This window comes from Pongo abelii, chromosome X (genome assembly GCF_028885655.2).
Source record: "Pongo abelii isolate AG06213 chromosome X, NHGRI_mPonAbe1-v2.0_pri, whole genome shotgun sequence".
In the NCBI taxonomy this organism is placed as follows: Eukaryota; Metazoa; Chordata; class Mammalia; order Primates; family Hominidae; genus Pongo; species Pongo abelii.
The window spans coordinates 90,818,014-90,839,372 of NC_072008.2; the positions used below are offsets into that span (position 1 = coordinate 90,818,014).

General features: G+C 36.8%; 1 protein-coding gene across 2 annotated transcripts in view; it reads right to left on the reverse strand.

Moving 5' to 3' along the window:
* The window catches only part of POF1B (POF1B actin binding protein), a 100,481-nt gene that overhangs the window by 30,303 nt on the left and 48,819 nt on the right, over nucleotides 1–21,359 (reverse strand). For both annotated transcript variants that reach the window (NM_001132070.1, XM_024240293.2), the window contains 3 exon segments: nucleotides 5,544–5,618; nucleotides 6,822–6,849; nucleotides 18,671–18,801. In NM_001132070.1, coding sequence (NP_001125542.1) covers nucleotides 5,544–5,618; nucleotides 6,822–6,849; nucleotides 18,671–18,801 — 234 coding nt within the window.

Here is a 21,359-nt window from a genome sequence, read left to right on the forward strand (position 1 = left end):
GTCTCGAACTCCTGACCTCAAGTGATCCACCAGCCTTGACCTCCTAAAGTGCTGGGATTACAGATGTGAGCCACTGCACCTGGCTTATCTCAAATTTTAAAGAGAGGGGAAACTCTTTTACTAGATTATTCTTATTTCTTTAAAGAAAAATGGTTTAAAAAAACAGACAACTTCAGCTTCTGGGAAGACAGAGTAAAAATACTTTCCACAACCAATCAGACGTTGTTTAAGGTGTAACTTTGTAACTTCAGCCTCTGATTGGTCACTTTCTGCAACCAATCTGACTGATAACGGGCCACTACTTCATTTACATAGAGTGTACCCCAAGTTACCAATGGGAAACCTCTAGAGGGCATTTAAACCACATAAAATTCTCTAACTGTGCACTTGAGCCAATTGCTCACCCCACTCCCACCCTGTGGAGTGTGCTTTCATTTTCAATAAATCTCTACTTTTGTTGCTTCACAAAAAAAAAAAAGAAAGAAAAAAGAAAAAAAATACTTTTCCCTAGCCTTCCTGTTAATTGCAGCTAAAAACCCTGGACATTGTATATAAAACAAATATAAAAAGACTCAAATTGGTGAAAAGAGAAATGATTGGTTAGGAATCTTGGGACCTGAGAAATGACACAGCAGTGAGTTCCTGGATTTTCTTTTTGCTTCATATATTAGATCAGTGTTGGGGAAGCTGGTGATCTAGTTACATCAATGGACAACAAAAGTCCTGAGAAAAGACTTCTCTCTCTAGCCAAAGGACCATGAAAGGGTCAGCCTAGGAGGACAGAAAACTTTTAGATAGTAACCACTCTATCTTAGCCAAACACCACAGAAGAAACTGCAACTCTACTTCCACATGGACCATCAAAGGCCAAGAAGAGAGCTTAGACTGCCCCCTTGTCAGGCTCTAGGGAGGAACACAACACCATTCACTGGGGTGGTGTCAGAAAAGACAGAGTGAAGAATGGTGCTTTCATTCCTACTGGCCAAAAATGAAATTCCATGCACTGTGATGTCAGTTGAGACTGTGAAGGGAGCTTGGGCTTTCACCCTATTGCATCAAGAGAAGCTGAGTGGGGGAACCTCAACTTCCACCACCAGCTGGCAGTAATAGGTAGTGCACACACTTTCTCTGATATTTGAATATTTGAATGAGACCCAAAGAGTCACAACATAAAAATGGCCAGGTCTCACATCCAAGTACTAGCCAGGCTCAATCCTGTTTAGCTTCTGAGATCAAACAAGATCAGGCATGTTCAGGGTCAATTGAAAATCACTCATAATTCCAAGAACAACAAAAGTCTCAACTCAATAAGAAAAAACACTTAATTGATGACATCAAGATAATAGAAATGTTAGAATTATCTGATAAAGTGTATAAAACAACCATCATAAATACTTCAACAAGAAGTTGCAAGGAGACTGTAAAAACACATTGTCTCAATGACAAAATAGAAAGTCTCAGCAAATAAATAGAAGACATAAAGAATACCTAAATGGAAATTTTAGAACTGAAAAGGACAGTAACAAGACAAAGAAACAAAAACCAAACCAAAACAACAAAACTCTCAAGGAGTGGGCTAAAAAGCAGAATGGAGAGAACAGAGGAAAGAATTAATGAACTTAAAGATAGAATAAAATAAAGTATATAATCTGAATATCAGAAACAAATAGATTAGAAAAATTAAACAGAGCTTAAGGGTCTGTGGGTGTACACCACATATCTAGCTTTCATATTCAGAGTCCTGGAAGGAGAGGAGAAAGAGGATGGAGCTGAAAAAATATTCAAAAAAATTATGGCTGAGAAGTTTCCTAAATTAGTAAAACCTGGTAACATACATATTCAAGAAGCTGAGCATATCCCAAATAGTATAAACCCAAAGAAATCCATTACCAGACAAATCAGAGTCAAACTTCTTAAAACTAAAGACAAACTAAAAATTTTCAAAGCAGCAAGAAAAACATTAATTATTGGGAATAACAATTAAAATGACAACAGATTTCTCATTACAAATCATGAAGCCCAGAAGGAACTAGGATACTATTTTTTAAGTACTAAAAGAAAATAATTGTCAACTGTAAATTCTATACGCAGTGAAATTATCCTTTAGGAATGGAGGGAAATTCACGTTTTCAGATGAGGGAAAATGAAAATAATTTGTCACTAGCAGACCTACCCTTAAAGAATAGCTAAAAGAAGTTGTCTAAAGAGAAGAAAATGATAAAAGAAAAAATTTGGAATATTAAGAAGGAAGATATAGCATGGTAAGCAAAAATATGGTAAATACAATAAGTTTTCCTTCTTTTCTAGAGTTTTCTTTTTTTATTATACTTTAAGTTCTGGAATACATGTGCAGAACGTGCAGGTTTGTTACATAGGTATACACGTGCCATGGGGGTTTCCTGCACCCTTCAACCTGTCATCTACATTAGGTATTTCTCCTAATGCTATCCCTCCCCTAACCCCCCACCCCCTGACAGGTCCCAGTGTGTGATGTTCCCATGTGTTCTCACTGTTCAACTCCCACTTATGAGTGAGAACATGAGGTGTTTGGTTTTCTGTTTCTGCGTCAGTTTGCTGAGAATGATGGTTTTCAGCTTCATCCATGTCCCTGCAAAGGACATGAACTCATCCTTTTTAATGGCTGCATAGTATTCCATGGTGCATATGTCCCACATTTTCTTTATCTAGTCTATCATTGATGGGCAATTTGGGTTGATTCCAAGTCTTTGCTATTGTGAATAGTGCTGCAATAAACATACGTGTGCATGTGTCTTTATAGTAGAATGATTTATAATCTTTGGGTATATACCCAGTAATGGGATTGCTGAGTCAAATGGTATTTCTAGTTCTAGATCCTTGAGGAAGCGCCACACTGGTTGAACTAATTTACACTCCCACCAATAATCTAAAAGCGTTCCTATTTCTCCACATCCACTCCAGCATCTGTTTTTTCCTGACTTTTTGATGATCGCCATTTTAACTCACATGAGATGGTATCTCATTGTGGTTTTGATTTGCATTTCTCTAATGACCAGTGATGATGAGCATTTTTTCATGTTTGTTGGCTGCATTAATGTCTTATTTTGAGAAATGTCTGTTCATACCCTTTGGCCACTTTTTGATGGGGTGGGTTGTTTGATTCTTGTAAATTTGTTTAAATTCTTTGCAGATTCTGGGTATTAGCCCTTTGTCAGATGGATAGATTGCAGATATTTTCTCCCATTCTGTAGGGTGCCTGTTCACTCTGATGATAGTTTCTTTTGCTGTGCAGAAGCTCTTTAGTTTAATTAGATCCCATTTGTCAATTTTTGCTTTTGTTGCCGTTGCTTTTGGTGTTTTAGTCATGAAGTCTTCCCCATGCCTATGTCCTGAATGGTACTGCCTAGGTTTTCTTCTAGAGTTCTTATGGTTTTAGGTCTTACCTTTAAGTCTTTAATCCATCCTGAGTTAATTTTTGTATAAAGTGTAAGGAAGGGGTCCAGTTTCAGTTCTCAGCATACGGCTAGCCAGTTTCCCCAGCATTATTTATTAAATAGGGAATCCTTTCCCCATTGCTTGTTTTTGTCAGGTTTGTCAAAGATCCAATAGTTGTAAATGTGTGGCATTATTTCTGAGGTCTCTGTTCTGTTCCATTGGTCTATCTCTCTGTTTTGGTACCGGTACCATGCTGTTTTCGTTACTGAAACCTTGTAGTATAGTTTGAAGTCAGGTAGCATGATGCCTCCAGCTTTGTTCTTTTGGCTTAGGATTGTCTTGGATATATGGGCTCTTTTTTTGGTTCCATATGTAATTTAAAGTATTTTTTCTAATTCTGTGAAGAAAGTCAATGGTAGCTTGATGGGGTTAGCATTGAATCTATAAATTATTTTCAGTTGTATGGCCATTTTCACGATATTGATTCTTCCTATCCATAACAATGGAATGTTTCTCCATTTGTTTGTGTCCTCTCTTATTTCCTTGAGCAGTGGTTTGTAGCTCTCCTTGAAGAAGTCCTTCACATCACTTATAAGTTACATTCCTAGGTATTTTATTCTCTTTGTAGAAATTGTGAATGTGAGTTCACTCAAGATTTGGCCCTCTGTTTGTCTATTATTGGTGTGTAGGAATGTTTGTGATTTTTGCACATTGATTTTGTATCTTGAGACTTTGCTGAAGTTGCTTATCAGCTTAAGGAGATTTTGGGTTGAGACGATGGGGTTTTCTAAATATACAATCATGTCATCTGCAAACAGAGACAATTTGACTTCCTCTCTTGCTGTTTGAATCCCCTTTATTTCTTTCACTTGCCTTGTTGCCCTGGCCAGAACTTCCAATACTATGTTGAATAGGAGTAGTGAGAGAGGGCATCCTTGTCTTGTGCCGGTTTTCAAAGACAATGCTTCCAGCTTTTGTCCATTCAGTATGATATTGGCTGTTGGTTTGTCATAAATAGCTCTTATTATTTTGAGATACATCCCATCAATACCTAGTTTATTGAGAGTTTTTAGCATGAAGCGGTGTTGAATTTTATCAAAGGTCTTTTCTGCCTCTATTGAGATAATCATGTGGTTTTTGTCATTGGTTCTGTTTATGTAATGGATTATGTTTATTGATTTGCATATGTTGAATCAGCCTTGCATTCCAGCGATGAAGCTGATTTGATCATGGTGGATAAGCTTTTTGATATGCTGCTGGATTCAGTTTCCCTGTATTTTATTGAGGATTTTTGCATCGATGTTCATCAGGGATATTGGCCTGAAATTTTCCTTTTTTGTTCTGTCTCTGCCGGGTTTTGGTATCAGGATGATGCTGGCCTCATAAAACGAGTTAGAGGGGAGTCTCTCTTTTACTATTGTTTGGAATAGTTTCAGAAGGAATGTTACCAGCTCCTCTTTGTACCCCTGGTAGAATTTGGCTGTGAATCCATCTGGTCCTGGGCTTTTTCTTTTTCTTTTCCTTTTGTTTTTTTGGTTGGTAGGCTATTAATTACTGCCTCAATTTCAGAACTTGTTATTGGTCTTTTCAAGGATTCAACTTCTTCCTGGTTTAGCCTTGGGAGGGTGTATGTTTCTAGGATTTTTTCCATTTCTTCTAGTTTTTCTGGTTTATTTGCGTAGATGTGTTTATAGTATTCTCTGATGGTAGTTTGTATTTCTGTGGGATCAGTGGTTATATCCCCTTTATCATTTTTTATTGTGTCTATTTGATTTTTCTCTCTTTTCTTCTTTATCAATCTGGCTAGTGGTAGGGAAGAGGGTGGAATGGAGAAGAGGAAGGCAAAAAATATGAGATAGAGTCAGATTGTACTAAAGTGCTGAGGAGTGAATAAGGGCATTCTACAGAAGGGAATAATATTTCAAGAATGTTTTCCCAAATGCTAGTCATTCAATATAATTTTTGGTGATCTCACTAAACTGAAATATAACCCTTGTCTAACCAAAGAATCCTCAACTCTTAGGAAAGATGATTTTAATTTGGGACTTTCTGTTCTTAATTAAGGGAAGCAACCTAGGAAGCTGTTTGTTAGTGTTGATTTCACACATCCACTCTTGACCCCATCTCACCTGCAGAATGTAGCGTATTTGCTGTTTTGTAAACTCTGATAATCCTTTAGGAATCAATGATTCAATGTCTTCCGACTGTAAGAAAAAAAGGCTTATCCATGGAACAGATACATATCAATCTTAAGATCAGCAATCCACAGACTTTTGTGTAATGGGACATATTTTAGGAATATTAAAAGACTAATTCACTTTTTGAGAAACAGTTTCTATGAGTTTAATTTCTAGCCTTATCAGTTCTTATTTTAAAAAAACAATTATATTACAAACAGTATAAAAATAATCCTGAATTCCATGCATTTTAGGGAAAACCTTTGGGCAACCAATGAGAAGTTCCATTTCTATTTTTAAAAAGATGAAATTAAAAGCAAAATGGTCTATTAAATTCCTTTACACACTTTATTCATTGTATATTTTTAAAAACTGGAAGTTTTGTTGGGTGATAGATATGACATTCTAGAAGCTGATTTTTGAAATAATGAAAACTTTGGGAAATAAAAATTAAAGGAGTTACAGGTTTTACTGAGAATTTACATAGAGCTGTGGTGACTTTTGGAAGATTATGATGTTGCCACCACAACACTGAAACAGCTTCAACTAATTTTAAGTGAGGAGCTGAAGTGAAGTATTTCTCAAAGGCAATTTAGGAATTACTGCATAATTGTAATGAATGCAGTATACCAGTACACTGGAAAAAACGATTAAAAACACAAAAAAGGAATTGTGCTTTTTATTGCATTGAAATAGGTTTTTCTCTCTTTGATTACTCTATTAAAAGCAATTAAGATAATATGCATATGTAATAGATTAATACTTGAAAATATTTTTACTTTAACTTGCTGACTGGCATGGCACATATAAGGTTTTGAAGCATATTAAAACTAAATTTGTTATTTAATTAATTATATAGATTTCAGTTTTCTAAAGCAGAGAATATGTGGTCAGTGAAACATCTCTTGTACCCCATAAATAAATACACCTACTATGTACACACAAAAATTAAAAATGGAACATTTCAAATAAACATTGCAAAAAGCATAGACAAATTAAATCATAAAGTGACAGCTGATAACAATTTTTTTGTGAATAATTACTAGCTTTATAGCTATTATAAATATGTAGTGTTTATATAATTTTAAAGGCAAAATGGCCATAAATTTTTTCACTTACCTGCATTTTCAGTCTAGTAAGGTACTTAACTGAAAGAATATTATTATTGCAAATATCAGAATCGACTTTGTTATTATACTATATTCGATTTTCAACTATCTTTGCACTTACCTCATCTGTAGACTCAAAGTCCTGTTTGCTGCAACAACAAAAAAAAGATAGACAACTTTAGGAAAATATATTCACTGATCATATATAAATGCTAGTTTTCTATTAATTTTATCTTACTTTTTGAAATATAAGAGGACTTATTCAATTTATAAGCACAAGTGAAAATGTTAAAACTAAAATGGCACTTTTACTTAGTTTGACTAAATATTTTTTCTGGAATTAGCGGATCTATTAAAAAATAGATCTGAATAACAAAATAATAAAATATGCAGAAGTGGTTAGTACCATCCGTTAGCACCAGTTTAATTGTGGCTGGATTAGAAGTCCTCAGTGCTTGGCAATAAATGCTTCTTGGGTGAATAAACAACAAAAATAGCTTTTTTTTTCCACCTATTTTTTCCACTCTATTTCCACCTTCATTTTCTCCTTGTATGTTTCAGTGCTGATTCCATCTTCTCTCCACAGTGTTTTCAAGGTCTTCATACCCTCTTTAACAAAATCAAAGCTTGCAAGACAAGCCTGAATAACTCATTTAATCTATACTAGAGTATATTTGGTAATGACTGGCTTGAAGGATATTTGAATCTTTACATAGGGACAAAGCATTAAGCAAAATGATCAAAATTCTAGTGGGGTAAGAATTTCCAGCATCATAATGAGGATTTGGTCACAGGGGTCGAAAGACCCTTTGTGGAGCCGTGATAGGTAGGAAAATGCTGAAGGAGAATTGTTACTGGTTATACCAGACTGGCACTTACTCCTTTGGGAATGTTGAAAACTGGAAAGGATACATTGATAGTCTTGTCTGGGGCAAGACATAGGCCTTCATTTTTGCCAACTTGTTCCCGCTCCACTTGATGGAAGAATTAGGCCCAAAATATATATGGTAAACATACTTCTCAAACAAACAAATGAAGAAAAAACAGTAAACATGGGTTCTGACAGCAAGACAGAATATTTATTTCATTTAAAGTAATTAACTTGACTTTATCATGAAAACATTCCAAGATTGATTTGTCTATTCATTTTTTTTAACTTTTATTTTAGGTTGAGGGGTACCTGTACAGGTTTGTTATATAGGTAAATTGCATTTTGTGGTGGTTTGGTGTACAAATGATTTCATCAATGAGGTAATAAGCACAGTAACCAATAGGTAGTTTTTTGATCCTCATCCTCCTCCCACCCTCCACTCTCAAGTAGGTCCCAGTGTCTGTTGTTCCCTTCTTTGTGTCTATATGTACTCAATGTTTAGCTCCCACTTATAAGTAATAACATGCAGTATTTGGCTTTCTGTTCCTACATTAGTTTGCTAAGAATAATAGCCTCCAGCTCTGTCTATGTCCCTGCAAAGAACATGATCTCATTCTTTTATATGGCTATATACTATTCCATGGTGTAGATGTACCACATTTCCTTTATCCAGTCTATCATCAGTGGGCATTTAGGTTGATTCCATGTCGTTGCTATTGTGAATAGTGCTGCGATGAACATAGGTGTGCAAGTGTCTGTATGGTAGAATGATTTATATTCCTTTGGGTATTGTTGAAAACAGTTTGGCAATTAGTCCAAGAACTTAAAACAGAATCAGCATTTGATTCAATGGAATTGCTGGGTCAAATGCTGATTCTATTTTAAGTTCTTGGACAAATTGGCCAAACTGTTTTTCAAAATGGCTGAACTAGTTTAGATTCCCACCACCAGTGCATAAGCATTACCTTTTCTCCACAACCATACCAGAATCTGTCATTTTTTTGACTTTTTAATAACAACCATTCTGACTGGTGTGAGAAGGTATTTCATTGTGGTTTTGATTTGCATTTCTCTAATGTTCAGTGATGTTGAGATTTTTTCATATGCTTGTCAGCCACATGTATGTCTTCTTTTGAAAAGTGTCTGTTCATGTCATTTGCCCACTTTTTAATGAGGTTGTTTGTTTTTTGCTTGTAAATTGTCAAAAAGAAGTGTGGCAATTTTTCAAAGACCTAAAGACAGAGATACCATTTGACCCAGCAATCCCATTACTGTGTATATACCCAGAAGAATATAAATAATTCTACTGTAAAGACACATGCTTGTGTAAGTTCATTGCAGCACTATTCACAATAGCAAAGACATGGAATCAACCTAAATGCCCAGCAGTGATAGACTGGATAAAGAAAATGTGGTACATATACACCATGGAATACTACGTACCCATAAAAAACAACAAGATCATGCCCTTTGCAGGGACATGGATGGGAGCTGGAGGCCGTGATTCTTAGCAAACTAACACAGGAACAGAAAACCAAAGACTGCATGTTCTCACTTATAAGTGGGAGCTAAATGATGAGAACATATGGACACATAGAGGGGGAACAACACATACTGGGGCCTATTAAAAGGTAGAGGGTGGGAGGAGGAAGAGGATCAGAAAAAAAAACTAATGGGTACTAAGCTTAATACCTGGGTGATGAAATAATCTGTACAACAAACCCTCATGACACAAGTTTACCTGTGTAACAAGCCTGTACTTGTACTCCTGAACTTTAAAAAAATGTTTAAATTCCTTATAGATTCTGGATATTAGACCTGTGTTGGATGTATAGTTTGCAAATATTTTCTTCTCTTATTCTGTAGATTGTCTTTTAAGTCGGTTAAGTCTGTTGATAGTTTATTTTGCTGTGCAGAAGGTCTTTAGTTCAATTAGGTCCCATTTGTCCATTTTTGTTTTTGTTGTCATTGCTTTTGGCATCTTTGTCATGAAGTCTTTGTCAGGTCTTATGTCTAGAATGATATTTCCTAGGTTATCTTCCAGAGTTTTTATAGATTTTGGTTTCAGGTTTAAGACTTTAATCCAACTTGAGTTAATTTTTGTATATCGTATAAGGAGAGTTCCACTTTCAATATTCTGCATATGGCTAACCAGTTATCCCAGCACCATCTATTGAATAGGGAATCCTTTCCCCATTGCTTAGTTTTGTAGATTTTGTCAAAGGTCAGATAGTTGTAGGTGTTTGGCATTATTTCTGGGATCTCTATTCTGTTCCATGGGTCTATGTGTCTGTTTTTGTAGAAATACCATGCTGTTTTGGTTATTGTTGCCTTGTAGTAGAGTTTTAAGTTGGGTAATTTGATGCCTTCAACTTTGTTCTTTTTGCTTAGGATTGTCTTGCTATTCCAGTCTTTTATGGTTCCATATGAATTTCAAAATAGTTTTCTTTAATTCTGTGAAGAATGACATTGCTAGTTTGATAGGAATAGCATTGAATCTGTAAACGGCTTTGGGCAGTATTGCCATTTTGATAATACTGATTATTCCCATCCATTAGCATGGGATGTTTTTCCATTTGTTGGCGTCGTCTCTGATTTCTTTGAGCAGTGTTTTCTAATTCGTATTGTAGAGGTCTTTTACTTCCTGGGTTAGCTGTATTCCTAAGTATTTTACTCTTTTTGTGGCAATTGTGAATGGGATTGTGTTTCTGATTTGGCTCTCAGCTTGGATATTGTTGGTGTATCGAAATGTAACTGATTTTTGTACATTGATTTCATATCCTAAAACTTTGTTTAAGTGGTGTATCAAATCAAGGAGCTTTTGGGCAGAGACTATGGAGTTTTCTAGGTATAGAATCATACTGTCTGCAAACAGGGATAGTTTGACTTCCTTTCTTCCTGCTTGAATGCCCTTTCTTTCTTTCTCTTCCCTGACAGCTCTGGCTGGGACTTCCAGTGCTATGTTGCATAGAAGTGGTGAGAGAGAACATTCTTATCTTGTTCTGGTTTCAGAAGAATGCTTCTATCTTTTGCCCATTTAGTATGATGTTGCCCAAGGGCTTGTTAGAGATGGCTCTTATTATTCTGAAGTATGTTTCTCCAATTCCTAGTTTCTTGAGAGTTTTTAACATAAAGCAATCTTACATTTCATCAAAAAACCTTTTCCGTATCTATTGAGTGATCATGTGGTTTTTGTTTTCAGTTCTGTACATGTAGTAAGTAGCATTTATTGATTTGCATATGTTAAACCAATCTTGCCTCCCAGAAATAAAGCCTACTTGACTGTGGTGTGGATTAGCTTTTTGATGTGCTGCTTAATTTGGTTTGCTAGTATTTTATTGGGGATTTTTGCATCAATGTTCATCAAGCATATTGGCCTTAAGTTTTATTTTTTGTTGTGTCCATGCCAGGTTTTGGTATCAGGATGATGCTGGTCTTATAGAATGAGTTAGAAAGGAGTACCTCTTTCTTATTTTTTCAGAAGAGTTTCAGCAGAAATGATACCAACTCTTCCTTATACATTTGGTAGAATTTCATTGTGAATCCATCTGGTTTTGGGCTTTTTCTATTTGCTAGGCTCTTTATTACTGACTCAGTTTCAGAACTCATTATTGGTCTGTTCAGGGATTCAGTCTCTTCCTGGTTCAATCTTCAGAAGTTGTATGTTTTCAGGAATGTATTTCTTTTAGGTTTTCTAGCTTGTGTGCATAAGGGTGTTTGTAATAATCTCTGAGGGATTTTTGTATTTCTATCCCCTTTTCATTTCTGATTTCATTTATTTGTATCTTCTCACTTTTCCTCTTTATTAGTCTAGCTAAAGGTCTATCTTTCTCATTCATTCTTTCAAAGAACCAGCTTCTGGATTCATTGCTCTTTTGTATGGTTTTTTTATGTCTCAATTTCCTTCAGTTCAGCTTGAACTTGGTTATTTCTTGTCTTCTACTGTCTTTGGGGTTAGTTTTCTCTTGTTTCTATAGTTCCTCTACATGTGGTTTTGGGTTGTTAATTTGAGATCTTTCTAACTTTTTGATATGGGAGGTTAGTACTATAAACTTCTCTTATAACATTGCTTTGTCTATATCCTAGAGATTCTGATATGTTGTATCTTTGTTATCATTCGTTTCAAAGAATTTCTTGATTTCTGGCTTAATTTCATTATTTACCCAGAAGTCATTCAGGAGCAGGTTGTTTCATTTCCATTTAATTATATGGTTTTGAGTGATTCTCTTAGCATCAATTTCTATTTTTATTGCACTGTGGTTCAAGAGTATAGTTCTTGTTATTTCATGTTTTTGTATTTGCTGATGATTGTTTTATGCTCAATTTTTGGGTCAATTTTGGAATATGTGCCATGTGCAGATGAGAAGAATGTATAGTCTGTTGTTTTGAGGTGGAGAGTTTTGTAGCTATCTATTAGGTCCATTTTGTCAAGTGTTGATTTAAGGTTCCAAATATCTTTGTTAGTGTTCTGTCTTGCTGATATGTCTAATACTGTCAGTGGAGTGTAACAGTCTCCCACTGTTATAGTGTTGTTATCTAAATCTCTTCATAGCTCTCTATGAACTTTCTTTATGTATCTTGGTGTGCCTGTGTTGGGTGCATATGTATGTAGGATTGTTAGGTCTTGAATTGAGCCCTTTACCATTATGTAATGCCCTTCGTCTTATTTGATTTTTGTTAGTTTAAAATCTGTTTTTTTTCTGAAATTAGGGTTGCAACCCCTGCTTTTTTCTGTTTTCCATTTGCTTGGTCGATTTTTCTCCATCTCTTTACTTTGAGCCTATGGGTGTCATTTTATGTCACATGAGTCTCTTGAAGATAGGATACCTTTGAGTTTTGCTTCTTTATCCAACTTGCCACCCTGTGCCTTTTTATTGGAGTATTTAGCTCATTTGTATTCAAGGTTGGTATTGATCCTGTCATCATGTTGTTAGCTGAGTATTATGTAGACTTGTTGATGTGGTTGCTTTATAGTATCACTGGCCTATGTACTTAAGTGTGTTTTTATGGTGTTTAATAAAGGTCTTCCTTTCCATATTTAGCAATTCTTTCAGGACTTCTTGTAAGGTATTTTTGGTGGTACCAAATTCCCTAAGCATTTGCTTCTCTGAAAAGGATCTTATTTCTCCTTTGCTTGTAAAGCTTAGTTTGGCCAGATGTGAAATTCTTGGTTGAAAATTATTTTCTTTAAGAGTGCTGAACACAGGCCCCTATTCTCTTTTGGCCTGTAGGATTTCTGACAGGTCTGCTGCTGGCCCAATGAGATTTCCTTTGTAGGTGACCTGCCCTTTCTGTCTAGTTGCCTTTTACATTTTTTCTTTCATTTCGAGAATCTGATGACAATGTGTCTTGCGTGGTCTTCTTGTGTAGTATTTTGCAGAGGTTCTCTGCATTTCCTGAATTTTAATATTGGCTTCTCTAGCGAGGTTGGGGCAATTTTCATGGACGAGATCCTGAAATATGTTTTCCAAGTTGCTTCATTTTTCTGTCTCTCAGGCATGCCCGGGAGTCATAGATTGGGTCTCTTTACATAATCCCTTATTTCTCACATGTTTTGTTCATCCTTCTTTATTGTTTGTTCTTTTTCTCTGAGTTATTTTGGTGAGCCAGTCTTCAAGCTCTGAGATTTTTTGCCCACCTTTGTCAATTCTGCTGTTAAAACTTGCAATTACATTATGAAATTCTTACAGCGTGTTTTTCAGCTCTATTAAATCAGTTTGGTTCTTTCTTATAATAGCCATTTTGTCTATCAGCTCCTGCATTGTTTTATTGTAATCCTTAAATTCCTTGGATTGGGTTTCAACTTTCTCCTCCATGTCGATGATCTTTGTTCCTATCCGTATTCTGAATTCTATTTCTGTCATTTCAGCCATCTCATCCTGGTTAGGAACCATTGCTGGGGCACTAGTGCAATCCTTTTGAGGTAGAAAGGCACTCTGGCTTTTTGAGTTGCCCAGAGTTCTTGCACTGGTTATCTCTAATCTTTGTGGGCTGATGTTCCTTCAGTCTTTGAAGTTGCTGACCTTTGGTTGGTTGTTTTTTTTCTTTTATCCTGTTTGGTGTCCTTGGAGGTTTGGTTGTAGTATAAGGTGAGTACAGTCGACTGGCTTCGTTTCTGGAGGATTTTAGGGGGCCAAGACTCAGCTAAGGACTCCTGGAAATGCATGCTCTAATTCCGGGGAGTCATATTGGGCCAGGCTTTGATATGTGGCCCCTGAATGTTAGGAACTTGCCACACTGGAGAGGCTGAATTCTTCCTGGACCGCTGGTCACAACACTCCTACGGGTGGTGCCAGCCACCATACTCCGTAGAGTGGTGGCAGTGTGATCCACCCTCGTTTGCACATGCCAACAGCAGTGGCAGTATTGTGGGGTGCACATTCATTGGCTGCAACATGGAGATTGCAGGTGCAGGCGTGCCGGCCTCTGTGGTGGTGTTCACAGTGGCAGCGGTGGCAGCATGGTGGTGGGGGGGGAGGCATCAGGCTCCGCCAGTGTCCCTGCATGCGTTTGCCCGGCAGTGGTGTTAGCAAAGGGGTGGGGCACTGGTAGCACTGGACTGTGCGTGCCCTTTATGTGCGCATTCACACAGGCGGCAGCTACTGCTGGGGGTGGGGGCGGGTCCACTGCTCTCCCCACATATTTTCACACAGGCAGCAGTGTCAGTGCAAGTGCGGGGCGCTGGTGGGTGTTGGACTAGTGGTCTCTGAGCCGGCGAATGCTCTGATGACAATGGCGGCATAGCAGGGGATTGGGGGGGCGGGATGCACGGACGCTGGCAGCTGTGGCACAGGAAGATGCATGCGCACATTCACGCTAGCGGGAAAGGGGAGGCAAGGCCCGTCTGCACACACGCACTGTCAAAACGATGTGGCGGATTAGGGGTGGCCATGAGAGAGTGCGTGCAAGCAAAGTGGCACGAGGGAGGCTGTTATGGGGAGGACACGGGCAGACTGCTGCATGCCCACGGGGGCTGCTTCACCTCCCACTTGAGCTCTTCACTGATCAAGTACTGTCTGCCAGTGGAGGAGGTATAATGAGGGCCCCCAGGAGGCACCCCACCTGGGCATCTGAGGCTGCACTACAAGCAGGCAGAGCCAGTCTGGGGCCGCGGGAGAAGGCAGTAGACTGAGGGGTGTTCTGGCCTCTTCTCATGAGCAAGGCTACCCTGCAACGTTTAGGTCCAACAGTTTCCCTAGGGCTAAAGTGTCCTAGGGATGGGCATCTTTGGCCATGCTCCACCACAGAGGCTCCCACACCAACCCTCTGGGCTCCGCACTGACTGGAGTTCTGCCCCTACCACTTCTCTAAGCATCTCTCCCTGCCAACTCACATGTTCATGGGAGTTGTGGAGTCTCCTGCTGGCAGGTTTCCAGAGGCCCACGGCAAGTGCAGGTTGCTCCTTACCTGCTCAACTCACTCCTTCCCGAGGAGTTGTTGGGGCCTAGAAAGGAGCCCCAGTGTGTGGTAGCCCCTTTCAGGGTTCCCAGATTCTTCCCTCTTCAGCCCCCATAATATTTATTTTAAAGTAAAATAGTTGTAGTGTGTTAACTCCTACCACTACCTTCTTTGTAATTGCTTATGAGTAATATATTGCCTACAGAGACAAATGGGTCACTTGCTGTGCAAAACCTATTACACACACTTATAAAACTATATGAACTAGTGAGCAGAAAGAGAACTGAAGGTTCCCTTTTCCAAGGCATGAGTACATATGTGCAATTGTCTGCATGTACCTGTGTGGTATTTCCTGTGTTGCCCAAAATAGAATTTATAGGGAGGCCCTAGCAAAAGTAGAAATATCTTCTTGTTTTTTAATGCTTTACTAAAGTAACTACATGTATAGATGCAAAGCTAAAGCAAGTTAAAAATTGTGAATCACAATGCAGTTTTTGTAGCTTTGCATTACTCTTAACTGGAATTATGATAGTATTAATAGAGCTTTTGCATTTAAAAGATACTAATCCTTACTTCTCCCAATTCAAATGCCAACCTGGTATACATGTCCCTAGTCACTTTTCTTTCTATAAATAAGAAAACAAAACAAAGAAACAAAACAAGGAACAATAAATAGCACTTAATATCAGAATTTTAAAAAGTAACCAGAATGGTTTCATGTGACAAACTTCCTTAATTTTTACCTTGCAGCCCACTAATTGCTGAATTGCATTTTGGAAAAATATGAAAAGTGGATACAAAAGGGGAGGGAGAGATGGAGAACGTGGAAGCAAAGAGAGCAGATTAGGGAGGTGGAAAGGTCAGTGTGAAGTATATCTCTATTCAACACTGGAAGATGGTGGCTAGAACTACATTGGGCAGAAAAAGGAACAGAGTGACACTGCCTGTATACAATATCTTTTTTATTTATTTATTTATTTATTTTTTGAGACGGAGTCTGGCTCTGTCGCCCAGACTGGAGTGCAGTGGCGCGATCTCGGCTCACTGCAAGCTCCACCTCCCGGGTTCACGCCATTCTCCTGCCTCAGCCTCCTGAGTAGCTGGGACTACGGGCGCCCGCCACTACGCCCGGCTAATTTTTTGTATTTTTAGTAGAGACGGGGTTTCACCATGTTAGCCAGGATGGTCTCGATCTCCTGATCTCGTGATCTGCCCGCCTTGGCCTCTCAAAGTGCTGGGATTACAGGCGTGAGCCACTACAAAATCTTAAACAATTTGCCTGATATTACACATCTAGTGTTGCAAGGTTAAGTGATTTTCCTAAGGAAAATTGGTTCCCAGAGTGTGGGTTCTAGTCCCAGATTTTGCCACTTTTGCAACCTTAGCTTAGTGGTTCTCAAACTTGATCATGTATCAGAATCCTCTGAAGAGCGTGTTGCTGAGCCCTCCCCACAGAATTTCTAATTCTTTAGGTCTATTTCTAAATGTTCACATGATGCGGATGCCACTTGTAACTACATGTCTTGACTCATTTATTGCTTTAACAAACGAATAAGTATTTTTACTTTCCTGATACTATACATTTAGTATGTAAAAAAAAAAAAAAAAAAAACAAAAAAAAAACTGTGACATGAACCCAGGATATGAACTCTGGATCTAGAATAAGGGTACTTAAGACTATGTCCTATATACTTCTGAATTTTACAATGTGATACTTTGATAGAAATATTCACAGGGCATGGTTAATGCACCGAAGTAGAGCACCTAGGACAAACTGAAGATTTAGGGAAGGCTTTGCAGAAAAGTTCATAGATTATAGATAAAGGAGTACTCAAAAATGTCTGAATCCATCTCAGGCACTTAGTAGCTGTGTGATCTTCATAACTTATTTTCTTTGGGTCTTCATCTGAAATTTTGTAAGGTTATCATGCAAATTAGGTAATATAGATAATGCCTGGCGCATGGTGGTTGCTTAACATATAGCTGATTATTACATTAAGGGAAATATTTTAAAATAATGAACATGTGTAAAGAGATGAAATAGTTGTTTGGGTAATGGGAAACAGGGAGACTTGTTTGTGTAATGGGTAATGGAGATGGTGTTGATTAGGATAAAACTATGATGAAGGCCAAGTTGAAGATAGAAATCATGCATTTATAATGGCACCAGTTCAAATAAATGGCTCTGCTTTTCTCTAGCAGTGATCAGCCGCATGGACATAACAGTAATGAAGGCATTTGTTCATTCAGCAATTATCTATTGAGCACCACAGTAAACCAGCCACCACACTATACACCAAGGACATCAGGGTAAATAAAGCAGCCCTCACGGAGCCCTCTGCATTCTAAAGATAGTGGGTGTTGGATGAAGGAGGTGGTGGGTTTTTTTTTTTCTTTTTTTAAAAAAGAATAAGGCAGAGAGTTAGAGTAATCCAGAGTTGGGGTTTTGCTAAGTGGGAAGGGCAGTTCAATAAGGAGGCAAAGCAGTTGAGGGTGACAGTAAGATAATGGTTGTAGTCATTAATATGAAAGCAAGAAAAATCAAGTGGGAGGGAGCTAATACATGGAGAAAAGACAAGATGTACAAGAAATTAAAAGAGAATACATTACAGACACCAAAATATTGACATGGAAAAATATATACTATATATATTTGAGTGAGAAAACGTACAAAATAGTATATATGGTGTCATCCCATTTACTTTAACCTATATATTATATAAAATTATATATTATTTAAAATCTAAGAATTAGAAGAATCTAGTTAGTGAAAAGTCTGAATTAGAAAATATTCTATTGACTTTCCTTTATCTTCCAAATTATTTTGAATTTGTGGAGCTTTCCTAGATTTTGCCTGACAGATGGCCACAGATATGCTGTAACTATATAGTAGAAGGCACCTTTTGGGGTGTAGCTTATAGAATTCATTTCATGACAAAATATGGTCTCATCCACACATGAACAGTTGACAAATTTTTAATGAATATCTATTTAAATCTGTATAATTTTATATTGTGTTATATAAAGTTATGTTTATGTTTATATCTATTGATATATTTTTAATTTAATATAATAGATAATATAATATACAAAGTTTATATATAATATATGACATATCAAATATATTTTAAACTCTGGCCTACATATGTTGAAATCACATAAGTGGAAGACAAACAGTGGTGTGTTGGCAGTAGGACGGTACCTAATATCATCAGTGTAATATCTTAAAACAAGTTATAGTATGCCATGCATTTTTGAGCTCCTTGCCCAAGATGTTGCTTGTGCCATGAAAGTACATCACAAAGGAAGGTACATGGAATTCTTTACTAATCCTAAAAGGGCTTGTGTTTTTTGTTTTTTGTCTGATGATTTTCATAATATACATTAACTCTTAAAATGAGACATTTGCTCATATCCGCCCTGTTACCTGGGGGGAGGGAGGAGGGATAGCATTAGGAGATATACCTAATGTAAATGACGAGTTAATGGATGCAGCACACCAACATGGCGCATGTATACATATGTAAGAAACCTGCACGTTGTGCACATGTACCCTAGAACTTAAAGTATAATAAAAAAAAAAATAGAAAGTACTAGAGTTTTTGCTGTAAACCTAAAACTGAAGTCTATTTTTAAAGTACTAGAATGTTTTAAAATGTTTGATAGCTACAACATCAAGGCAAATAATATGTTTACAGTACCTTCCTCCAATTCTCTGCAAGTGTTCTAATAAGCAGTGATATAGATCCGTATTCTTACGGCTCAGATCAGCAAGCAACTCTCCAAAATATCTGGGGTCCAATTTTTCAGGGCCATCATCCTGAATTATCACCTGAAGCAAACATCAATCACAATTGTAAGCAATATTAAGTTTTTCTAAGTTCATAGATATTTTTATGTGAAGCGAAAGAAAGATAACCTATTAAAGTCATCACATAAGTCAAGCCATTTTTTTCAGGGATACATTTTTTAATGTGGGAGAAATTTAAAGAAAAATCAACATTGCAATGGCAATTTCAACTTCATTTCACTCGATTCTAAGTGTTCGAATGAAAGCGAAACTTGAATAGCATAAACATTCTTGAATATAGGCACTTAAATAAAACAGCAAAATGAGTAAATTAAATCACATGGCTTATTCATATGTCTCCTGTGGAAAAACAAAATGTGAATTATATTTTTTATTAATTTTTAAAATTAAAAAATTAATTGAAACATAGTAAAAGTACATATTTATGAGTTTTAGTGTGCTACTTCAATACCTACATACAATCTGTAATAATCAAATCAGGATAATAGCATATCCATCACCTCAAACAATAATCATTTCTTCATGGTGAGAACATTTAAAATCCTCTCTGCTAGATATTTGAAAATATAGAGTAAATTTCTGTTAGCTATAGTCTCCCTACAGTGTTATAGAACACTGGAACTTATTTTTTCTACGTAGTGGTAGTTTTGGATTTGTTAACCAATCTCTTCCTATACTTTCTTCCCCCTCCTTTCTAAGCCTCTTGCTACCACTATTCTACTTTCTACTTGCATGACATCAATATATTTATATATTTAGCTCCCCCATATAAGTGAGAACATGTGATATTTATCTTTCTGTGCTCTGCTTATTTCAGTTTACATAATGTCCTCCAGGCTTATCAATGTTGCCTCAAATGACAGGATTTTATTCCTTTTTATGGCTGAATATACTCCATTGTGTACATTGTGTATACACATACCATATTTTCTTTATCCACTTATCCATTGATGGACGCTTAGGTTGATTTCATATCTTGGATATTGTTAATAGTGCTGCAATCAACATGGGAGTGTAGATATATCTGCGCCATACTGATTTTTGAATTATACTGACTATAGAAGAATTACTTCCAGTTGGACTCACATATTCTAAGTGAAAGTCAGCCTGATTTGTTAGTATATCTTAAAGGTAGATAAACCTACTCAATTCAATGTGTTTTAACGTATTTCTTGTTTGACTTCCCCCGTTTACTATTTAAAGCCAATATTTAGTCAATCTCACATGGGAAAGAGTAGCTCAGGGCCAACTGTAGAGAGCTCATAGACTTCAGAGACATTTGAAATCCTAGACGCAAATTACTATGAACAGTGTCCTAAATAAGACACATTCTATTGGCTTCCTATTCTTGGGTATCAATCTTTTCAATATTATTGGGCACTGTGGCTCCCATCCCCAAAATGCACTGTCTGGAGGATAATAACTTAGGTTACACTCCATACTACTTTCAACATTGCATGTAAAACCAAGTGCCCTAAAAACACATTTATTCTTAAGCATATAGATGGTAAATGGGTTTGAATTTGACTACTGATACTTCCTTTTCAACCTCTCCTCTGAATGCAGACCTTAAAAAACTGTACATTCTAAGGCAAATGGAATAATTGCAAAGTAAGCAAAGATAAGTTTTCATAATTACATCTGTGACACAAAAATCAGTTTATAAAATACTGGTCAGTTAAAAAAAGTGAGACACACAAAAAAGTGCAGTATCATCACATTTTTGTTCAGTCTAGATGAATATACCACAATGTTAGTTATCTTGTCCATGTACCCTTTGGAGTTGCTTTCCTGAGTAAATAATGATTATTTCTTAAAAAGAATAAATTCTCATATGTGAAGGCATGAGTAGATGGGTAAACCTGTAAAGTCAATATCATCACATAGTATGTCTAAATATCATAGAATTAACAAGTAGTGTATATTTAGAGATGTAGATAACATGAAAATAGATATAGATTCATATGTCTATATCTACATATTCCATATAAAACCTTTAAATACTTACATAAACATAAATTTATTTTTTTCCCAGTACATTCTCTCCTTCAGCCATAGTAGATTTCACTCTTTGGGGCACACACCATACATTCCTGCCTCTAGGATTTTACTCACATTGTTTTCTGCTTAAATACCCTCTGTCCTTCTTGTTGTGTATCCAAATCTTACCCATCCTTTGAAACTCATCTCAAAATCTACCATATCCATGAAAACTAAAACTATGCCAGCCAACAAGCTAATTGAATTCAGCTCTTTGTGCTCAATTATTATGAATTGTTTTATTTTATTATACAGATGTAAGTCTTGTTTTCTCAGCACCCTCTTGTTACCACAAAAGAAATAAACAAGAATGAGTCATACTTTTTGATATATTTGATAGTATCTAATACAATACTGATTAAATACTCTACAGCTGCTCACTAAAACTTGTTGCATTGAAAGAAATCATCTACCTGATTAGAACTGCCCCCAAGTGCTAGTAATTCTGGGAAGAATTTTTTTACAGGTTTCTCTCTTAAAGCCTCCAACAACAACAACAACAACAACAAACGGTTAACAAAGTCAGCAAAAGTATAGGC